Source organism: Triticum dicoccoides, chromosome 5B (genome assembly GCF_002162155.2).
Source record: "Triticum dicoccoides isolate Atlit2015 ecotype Zavitan chromosome 5B, WEW_v2.0, whole genome shotgun sequence".
Lineage (NCBI taxonomy): Eukaryota > Viridiplantae > Streptophyta > Magnoliopsida > Poales > Poaceae > Triticum > Triticum dicoccoides.
In genome coordinates this window covers 359,511,023-359,521,009 of record NC_041389.1, presented here as the reverse complement: position 1 = coordinate 359,521,009, position 9,987 = coordinate 359,511,023, and the positions used below count along the sequence as shown (strand labels likewise).

At 43.8% G+C, this 9,987-nt stretch overlaps 1 protein-coding gene across 4 annotated transcripts; it reads left to right on the top strand.

Annotated features, from left to right (window-relative positions):
• The first annotated feature begins 4,026 nt into the window (after positions 1-4,026).
• LOC119305514 lies at positions 4,027-5,870 on the top strand. 4 transcript variants are annotated; one of them, XM_037582010.1, is made up of 5 exons: positions 4,027-4,226; positions 4,344-4,821; positions 4,920-5,124; positions 5,264-5,345; positions 5,497-5,870. In XM_037582010.1, the coding sequence occupies exons 1-4, from the start codon at positions 4,223-4,225 to the stop codon at positions 5,309-5,311; spliced, it is 735 nt and encodes a 244-aa protein (XP_037437907.1). In that variant the 5' UTR covers positions 4,027-4,222; the 3' UTR covers positions 5,312-5,345; positions 5,497-5,870. The 4 variants fall into 4 exon arrangements, with proteins under 4 accessions (XP_037437907.1, XP_037437906.1, XP_037437904.1 ...); XM_037582009.1 differs by having other exon boundaries at positions 4,028-4,226; positions 5,504-5,870; XM_037582007.1 differs by having other exon boundaries at positions 4,030-4,226; positions 5,258-5,345; positions 5,504-5,870.
• Positions 5,871-9,987: the final 4,117 nt, after the last annotated feature.

Here is a 9,987-nt window from a genome sequence, read left to right as displayed (position 1 = left end):
TAGTACCAGTTTTCATGGGGTACCCAAAGATGGGGCACCAAGTGGTACAACCGGGGGCTACACTGGTAGGACCGGTCGGCCAAGGCCAACAAGAACTACCGGGCAACCACCGCCCAACAACCGCACCTAGTCAAGACGGGAGCCACCCCCAAGCAGCACTAGAGTTGGTGCTAGGGGTGGTACAACCGCGCCGACAAGGTGCTAGGGTGGCTAAGTCTAGAGAGGTAATTGCTCCGAGACTGCCAGTTTTACTCGGGTATGCATGCCACCGAAAACAACTGGGCCACCACTGTCAGGTATCGCACCTAGTACAGAACGGGAACCACCCCGAAGCAGTACTTGGGCGGTACTTGTCGGGTACAACCGCCTCGTAGAGCAATCCTGATGGTGGCCAAGTCGCAAGCAGTACAACTGCCTAGGACCTGGCGGTACAACCACTCCACACCCAGCTAGAGCACTACAACTAGAGGGAATCACCCCTCTGGCATCAGTTGCACCAGAAGTACCTGTCGCGCCGGTACAAGCAGTCCTGCGAGTGGTACAACTGCCGCAGTACTTCATCATTGGATAAGAGACTCTCTCCTTGAAGAAGAAGGAAACAAGTGGGTGCAATATGAGTGAGTCCGTGCATTGATTCACCCAGTACCTTTCGATGCGGATTCCCTCTTAACAGTGCGAATTTCCTACAATGAAAGAAATAAAAGCATCGGAAACTCCGTCTTCAATCTTTTCCGTCCAGAGGGAATGCCTAACCGTCTTGCGCCAAACGAAGTTTACCTGAGTAACTAGGGCACATGGTTAGACCGCAACATGTATTGTTATCATCACCAAAACAGTCAAGGCAGGAAAATGCCCTAAGAGAACCCTATAGGGATCTGACGGGTTTCCACTCAGTCAAGCGGGGCGCCTCAAACCGGCCTCAGACGCCCGGGTGGGGAGACTGGTCATTAACCGGTAAAAGATAACTGACCCACCCGGGCGCCTCAAATACCCGGGTCGTCCGGCGCCCCTCATATCTAGCCCAAATGTAGGGCGAATATGGGGTAGCCGGGGCGCGTCCACCTCGTTAGCCCGACCCACCACCGATGCCACAAATATTGCCTCATACAAACCCTAGACCTTAGTAAGTTCAGTCCACTCCACTCTCTCCGTCCCCTCCTATTCCCAATTTGTCCCCTCCTCTTTTCAATCCGATCCATGGCGGATGGCCGTAGTAGCTCCAGCTCGGCGGTGAAGATAGCGACGTTGATGCGGTTGCTCTCCGCAATGCATTGTGTCGCTCACGGCTAGATCAGGGCGGCGACACAGCTTACTTGGACACGCCCCCCCCCCCTATCCCGTTGTCGCAATGCGGGCGACGTTGTCAGGCCCTCTCGTCAGGCGTGTAGCACTGGTGGCAGCCCTGCCTGCTCCACTCCAGTCCAGGTAAGCCGCCCCATCCCTTAGACACCACCCGAGGGTGTCCACAACCACTGTTGTGTACTCGTGCCTTCGCTAGCACAGGGATGGTCGAGGACACCCGAGTCAGAGGTGCAAGCCGCACATCGCGAGCGGCAAGGTGCGAGAGAGAGGATGGAGGCAGGCGAGGCATTGGCGAGGCGCCGGGAAAGCGCGACCATGCCGACCGATCCCGACCACGCGCTTCTCGCGTCGGTCCTCCACCGCTCCCTAACAATGGCGCAGTTGGATGCACGGCGGCACCAGCAAAAGAATGCCAAAGCGCTCTGGCTTGTCATCGATCTTTCGGAGCGCAGGCAACGACGCAGACCACGATGAGGAAGCACACCGAGGAGCATGAGCGCTTGCTTCGGAGGCTACTCAAGGTGCAAATATACCTGTAGGATGACGAGTTGGACGTCAGCGGTGGATCCAGCTCCTCCTCCAACGACGACCCTCCGGCGGCCGACGCCTACACCGACGGCCAAAGCAGCACCTCCGACCACAAGGGGAAGGGGTCGGCGACGAATTGTTGATTTGCTCCATCCTTCCCCGTTTAATTTAGGTTTTTCATGCTTTCAAGTACTGTCCGGCCAATGAGAACTGTTTTTTTTTTGTTGTCCGATGATCCTATCTATGAATATGCCCGATTTATGTAGGTTTCTTGCTCAGGCGTTGATATACGAAGGTTAAATTTCATGCGTTGCATGTGTTGTATGGTTATGAGGTACCGAATTTGAAATATGCGGATGCGAATGCGGACACACCAAAATGAGGAGTGCCCGATCAGTGCCTTCGGACGTGTCCGCGGACGTTTGAATGGTCGGTTTTGGTGACCGCGGTCGTAGATGCTCTTAGTGTGGAGAGGGAGTATGCTAGATTATACTCTGCACACAAATAAAAATCTTACATAAAAACCACACTATACAAGCACATTTTGGTTCATGTATTTGTCTTTTTTATATGTGCGGCCTATGAATACATATATTGATGAATATCCAAACACATAAATTCATCCATATATAAAAACTAATGTATTCAATATTTTTACCTGGATCCCGGAGCCCAGACACCAAAGGGCATTTTCGGTGTTCAGCACGCGAACTACGGTTCACGGGTTAAATGACGGAAAAATGGAAAGCAGACCATAGCCTTTCTATTGTTCAGTGAGAAACAGTCGCAGAGAAGGGAAAAGAAGTAAAAGAGGTCTGGGTGAGTGTTAAAGTTAACGCCACATGTATGAATGCCATCCCCCACCAGCTCCATCTTCCTCCAATATACATCACTCTTGCCTTGGGGATTTACTCTCTCCCAACACACCGGACGGAGAGAGGCAGTTCATCTTCTTCATAGCTTAGAATATCCTCTTCTCTCCTGTTCTTTGGATTTGAAATATGAGTGCGGACACACTAAAATGAGGAGTGCCCTGTCAATGCTTTTGGACGTGTCCGCGGACGTTTGAAGAGCCGGATTCGGTGACCGCGGCCGTAGATGCTCTTAGAGCATCTCTAGCAAACACAGTATAAGTGGTCAAATCCTTATAATTTTTGTGTTTTACAGTTTTGGTCGAGAAAAGTGTCCAGAACATGAACCGTAAAAGCGGTCCAACCCGTAACATTTTTAAGGGCCACCGAAAATGCACACCTGAAACCCTTATGTTTGGAGGTTGGAAGGCCGAACTGAGGGGGCCCCGTATACCGGTCAAACCTCGTCGGAGCAAACACGCCGCCGTGGAGTTTGCCGGAATCCGCCCTAAACTCGTTGAAATTCATCACCGCAAACCAGAAAACGCCGCGAGAAGCCACAATCCATCACCGCCGGTTCGAATTGGATGAGCTCGACCTCGTTGTGGCCTCCCATGACCTCAGCCTGGCAGCCGAAATCCTCCCGGCACGGCAAGCAAAGGGGCACGGCTCGGCCGGTGCGGCTGTCAATAGAGCAAGGCGCGGACGGCAGAGGCGATGGAGCGCGGCCGGCGAGGCTGGGCGCGGCCGGCGTGGTGATGGGGCACGGCCGGCAGGGACGGGGCAAGGCCGACGGGGTTGGGCGCGGCCGGCGTGGCCAGCTGGGGGAAGGGGCGGCAGCGGCCGGACTGGAGGAAGAAGCTCTTTAAACCAGTTTTACAGTTTGTTTCACGTTATGTGTTCTGCCGTAGCAAAAATGAACCCTTAAAATGCATTTTTTTTCCGACCCGTATCCTAGTTTTACAGTTTGCGATTTTAAGGGGTTTGCTAGAGATGCTCTAAGTGTGGAGAGGGAGTATGCTAGATTATACTCTGCACACACACAAAAAGATAAAAATCTTACACAAAAACCACACTATACAAGCAAATATTGGTTCATGTATTTGTCTTTTTTATATGTGTGGCGTATGAATACATATATTGATGAATATCCGCAAACTCATAAATATATCCATATATAAAAACTAATGCATTCGATATTTTTACCTGGATCCCGGAGCCCAGCTACCAAAGGGCATTTTCGGTGTGCAGCACGCGAACTACGGCTCACGGGTTAAATGACGGGAAATGGAAAGCAGACCTTAGCCTTTCTATTGTTCAGTGAGAAACAGTTGCAGAGAAGGGAAAAGAAGTAAAAGAGGTCTGTGTGAGTGTTAAAGTTGACGCCACATGTATGAATGCATCCCCCACACAATATACATCACTCTTGCCTTGGGGATTTACTCTCTCCCAACACACCGGACGAAGAGAGGCAGTTCATCTTCTTCATAGCTTAGAATATCCTCTTCTCACCTGTTCTTGCTCCTCTGGACAGAACCATCATGAGTGAGTTCTTTCATGTACAAATATTTTTGTTGTGCTTCACACACACAGGCATATATATACTCTGCTGTTCTTATGGGTTAACTTGAGTTTGTTGTTGCCGTTTCCCATTTCCTTTAGGTGAGAGCGATGATGAGGAGTACGGTTCACAGGGGAGTGAGGAATCCGAGGACAGCGCAGATCAGGTGCCAATGGAAACACAGCTAGTTCAACGTACATTCGACAGCCAACACCGTTCGGTTGTGCGAATACTCGTCAGAGGTGATGGAAACAAGAACTCAATGTGCAGTGGTTGTGTTGCCCACAACAATGGAGCAGCATGTTCAGTGCTTACCACCTATCACATTTTCAAGCGATTCAGTCAGGACAATATGCAGGTGTCGGTTCTCTTCCATGGTATGGATAAGGAGGTTCCTGCTAAAGTGTTAATTGCAGCTCTTGCTGTTCTTCTTGTCCCTGAGGCTGTGCCCCTCTTTCCTCCTGTCGAGTTCTCCGATGAGGTCGATTTATCTGGGAGATATGTTGTTATGATGGGATTCTTTGGCCTTGACTGTCACTCTATGGTCGTCGAACCAGGCGCATCAATTGGCCGTATAATGTAAAATCCCTTCTAGAAATGTTTAGTTCCTACTTCCTAGATCCTGTATTGTTGTCATATGCGGATAGATCTAATTTGTTGATCTGTTTTGTTCACAGGAGTGAACCTTTTATTTACAAAGGTGTACCCTCCTTCGAGTGCTTCTACGCCAATCACACGATAGAGGTTGGCACGTCAGGAGGACCGGTCTTCCTGGATGAGAAGGTTGTGGGGGTTAATATGGAAGCTGACATTGGGAAGGTCTCTGCTATCTCCATGAACACAGTAAAATGGGTGCTAAAGAGCCGGATTGCTGGTGACAATGTACGTTCGTATATATTCACGTCCCTGCTATATATATACTGTGAAACATAAGCAACAATTCAGCACATGTATTGTTTTTTCAGCACATGTATTGTTGATAAGAAGAGAAACTTCTTTTGCTTGCTTTTGACAGGTTCAGGACCTAACAATCCCGGCAATGCTTCAACAAATTGCAAGCCAATCCTAGGATTGGCAAGCGCGTATCCGTCATTTATGATGAGGTAAGTAGCTCATTAACATTTTCCATCACAGTAAGCTTTTTTCGCAACGGTGAAATGCTATGGTCTTTGAGCTATCTGATTCTTACATAATAGTGTCTGTTCAAAATTTGGCCATGTGGACCATGTCTAACATTGGTCTTTTCCTTCTCAAAGTCCAGAACAAAATTGGTGAACCAACGACTTGATTTAGGGAACACTCAGATGCTGTCAAGACTCACGAGTCCACAAGGATTAACCGGAGAGTCCTCCTGCTTTCGAGCTATGTTAATTTCAGTGGCATTCTTCTGGGTCGATTAGGTTTATTCGCAGAGTACCTAGCTTGAGATTTCTATCTTGTTTAATCTAGGTGTCATGTCGCAGGGTCTGCTTAGTTTCCTTAGTAATCGAATGCTTGCAGTTATAATTTGTAACTTGAGACTTTATAAGCGACTTCTGTATGCTGCACTAGTTAAGTTTGTTGGACTCGGATTGTCTCACTATTTAATTAGCCATGGATTCCTCCAATTCTGTTGGGTCCTTAACATATACCCCTAGTGATAAAAGGACAAACGTTTCTTACCTCTGTAATTTAGTACGTTTTTCTTCCTACGTTGATTTTCCATGTGTCACTTCTTCGTCCATCCTTCCGTCACTCATTTTTTCCCCATACATATAAAGCTTTGTTTACGAAACTGTTGTTCTAATCCCGAGCTCACATGAGCTCAGATGAACAGTAAAACCAAAAGAAACTGAAAAAATTCAAAAAATTACGAATTTTTTTGTGTGAAACTTTAACAAATATTTTGATAGCTTGCAAAATTTCATTACCATATGACATTGGAATAAATGAAGAAAAAACAAAATCGATGCTCCAAAATGCGTTTGAAAATAACGTTTTGGAGCATCAATTTCTTCTTTTTTGCCATCCACAATTGTCATATTGTGATGAAATTTTGCAAGCTATCAAAAAATTTGTCAAAGTATCTTAAAAAAATCGGATTTTCTTTATTTTCTTTTGTTTCTACTGTTCACCCGAGTTCATGTGAGCTCGGGATCAAAACAGTTGCATCCATTTGTTTACGCCATGTGTTGTTCTTCCTCCATTGATTTTCCATGTGTCACTTCTTCATCTATCCTTCCGTCACTCATTTTTTCCCATACGTGTAAAGCTTTGTTTGTTTATGAAAGTGTTGTTCTAATCGCAAGCTCACATGAGCTTGGGTGAACAGTAAAACCAAAAGAAACTGAATTTTTTTCAAAAAATTACGAATGTTTTTGTGTGAAACTTTAACAAATATTTTGGTAGCTTGCAAATTTTTATTACCATATGACATTCGAATAAAATGTGACAAAAAAAGAAAATAGATGCTTCAAAATGCGTTTGAAAATAACTTTTGGAGCATCTATTTTTTTGCCATATTTTCCACAAATGTCATATTCTGATGAAATTTTGCAAGCTATCAAAATATTTGTCAAAGTTTCTTACAAAAAAAATTCAGATTTTTTTTATTTTCTTTTGATTTTACTGTTCACCCGAGCTCATGCGAGCTCGGGATCAAAACAACTGCGTTCGTTTGTTTACGCCTACCCTATCTAGGCCAGCCGCTACATTGGGCATCGGTTCTTTATTTCGTCCAGACTTCCAGTGAGGCCCAGACGATCCACGCAGACTGGAAAGCAAAAAACATAGGCGTTACCGTCAAGGATCAAACTTGTGATGTGCGCCCAGTACCAAAGACTTTAATCCACTGAGCTACCTGTATGTAGTATGTATAAGGCACGATATGTTCGTCTATGAAATAGTTTCATTTTGCTCTCTTATATCTTATTCCACAAATTTATATGTGTATGATTTGAAATTAACTAGCAAGATGTCCGTGCGTTGCATGGAACATCAAGATGCATTTGTATGAGTAGTTTATCTTGTGGGAGAAAAGGATGAACGAGGAAAGGCCTTATCTGCAAATGTGGAGAGGTGTGCGGGTAAATTGTCATAGTTTCCTTTCTATCCGTCAGATATAGATCAATCGGCCTATATTGCAGGATGGCAGGCACACCATCATCACCAACTTTATTTTTTTTATAAGAATAGAGAATAAGTGGCGTCAAGAATCAAGCCAGGGAGGGAGGAAACTATCCGGTTAGCTCACAAAATATGAGCAAGAAAGAAAGTAACTAAAAGAAGGAATTAGAAATCCATATCTATACCTATTAATAAAGGTAGGTGTGCTTGTCTGAATTTTTGGTCCATTCACCGTATAGAATTCTCCATCCTAGAGAGTAACAAAGATCGGGAGAGAGATCAACTTGGCTGCACATAAACTTGCTGCTTATACTAGAACTAAAGACAGTTTTTTTATGATGGGCAGTGTGCCATGTAGTATAACTAATGTAATCTTCAAAGACTGTACTCCGGGTACTAGTAATATTTAAAGCTCTTTGTTCCCTAAAAAGAATTATTTTCTCCTGTATTTATGTAAGGTGATACTAAAATTTTGTCTATCCACACGTAAATAAATTTTCGGATTCATAAACTAGACACATAAAACTCACTCAACTAATGTCTTCTTTCTATAATTGGTCACTAGGTCCAAGTAATCGATAAAGTATAATCCTCTTCCAAGCTCCCAGGCCTGCTCCGCGTATTTTGTTTTCCTTCAATTAGGCCACTGTGAGTTAGTCCCCTATGTGGACCAAGGGGTCTGCTCTGCATTTTCTGGACGCATGGAAAAAATAAATGGACACAAAAAGTTAGCAACGTTGGGCTTTCTGCAATTACATAACGCATGCTACATTGGGCTTCTGCTGGGCTTAAAAACCACCAATTTAATAAGTCGGCTTTTCATACTATCATTAAATAGTACCACCTCACCCCCTTAATAGAACCAAAACCATAAATTTATAAACGTCTTGGAGTTGCATGTTATCGATCCACTCAAAGTCAGCTTGGCAATCAGTAAGCCGAGGATGATGATGACGACATGAGAAGAAGAGAGCGTCCAACTAAAGCAAGGAAGGGATATGTCATCCTATGTGGGCTAATTAAGTGGTTCACGATTAAACGACTTTTTACATAGTAACTTAGACTAGTAACATGCGTATGTTACTATCCATGTTACTACCTCTATAGTGTGAAGTAACATATATATAGTGTCATGCAACATTTTATTTATTAAACTGTAGATTCATCTTGTCTTGATATGTGTGATGTTATAGTAACTAGTTATGTTACCATTCATCTCTCTTTCCTCATTAATTAATCGCCACATCATCTGTTTTGCCTAGTAACATAGGTGGTAATATCACACATATCTAGGCAAAACAGATGATGTGATAAGCAATTAATAAAGAAATAGAGGCATGTAGTAACATAGCTAGTTACTAGTAGAGGTAAATACATCGATGGTGGTTGAACTTGCCACACATGTTCACTTTAGTACTTAAACTTGAAAAATACATTGAACTGATTTCATAACTTGGCCTGGACGTGCAAATACGGTTCAAATCTCAATTATATACGTCCACCACGCTGACAAGGCACGCCCGTGTGGCATGGGCCCATTGTCAGCCACCGGACGGCAGGAAGGATGGCGTGTGGCCTGAATTTTTGCGAAATACTCCTGGAATTATTTTTGCTTACAAAAAGCCCTCATGAAAAAAACTGGTCCGGCGGGGTTCTGAACCAGCGCCCTGCCGTTCGCATGTCAGCATCGCTGGCCAGTACATCCAATCACTTTTGCAGTCATGCACATATTATTCTTTTTTTTAGCATCAGTACAGACACAAGCGCTCATATACACGCGCATACACTCATCCCTATGAACGCACACACGCACACCCTACCCCTATGAGCACCTCCGAGAGACTAACCGGCATATCATCTTGAGATTTACGAAGTCACCGTAGGCGCCTCGTCGTCGACGGGAACGTCTCCTCCCACTGAAAGCGCATCGCCGGAAATCCTGAAATAAATCCAGGAATAATGCGAGCACCAGGATTTGAACCCTGGTGGGTTGGGGATACCATTGTCCACCTAACCAACTCAACCACAGGTTGATTCGCACATATTATTCTTTCTATCCACTCCAACCAACGGCAGTTTTTCTTTTTTGAAACAAGGCAGGTAATGTTAAAAAAGATAAATTCTCCTTATAACATAATGCACTCGTGTGAGTAAAACGAACTGCAGTGCAGCCTATTTTGAACGTGTTACTTTTCTCCACCTTAAAAAATTGTACAAAAGATGTAAATCATAATCCTATATTATAAAAAATAGCATATAATTAAAATAAAATACATCTAAAAAGTTCATATACTTTCATAAAATATCTACGCAATAATTTTAGAAAGTTTTGCATACTTAAAATAAATTCTCATATAAGTTAAAAAAATCATGTTTTCAATAAAATATTCATGTAGTACATAAAAGAGTTCATGCTTTGAGATTTTTTTTGCGTTGTTATAAAAAGTTTATGTAGTACATAAAAGTTTGTTTGCTTAAAAAAAATACCTAGTGTGCCCTCAGATTGCATATCCTCACATGAATAATATATGAATCATACAAACATTTTTTAATTCATAAATATTTTAAATTCTATGAATATGTTTTAAAATAACACATGAATTGTTTTTATTGACATGTAAATTTTTAAATTATGTTTGT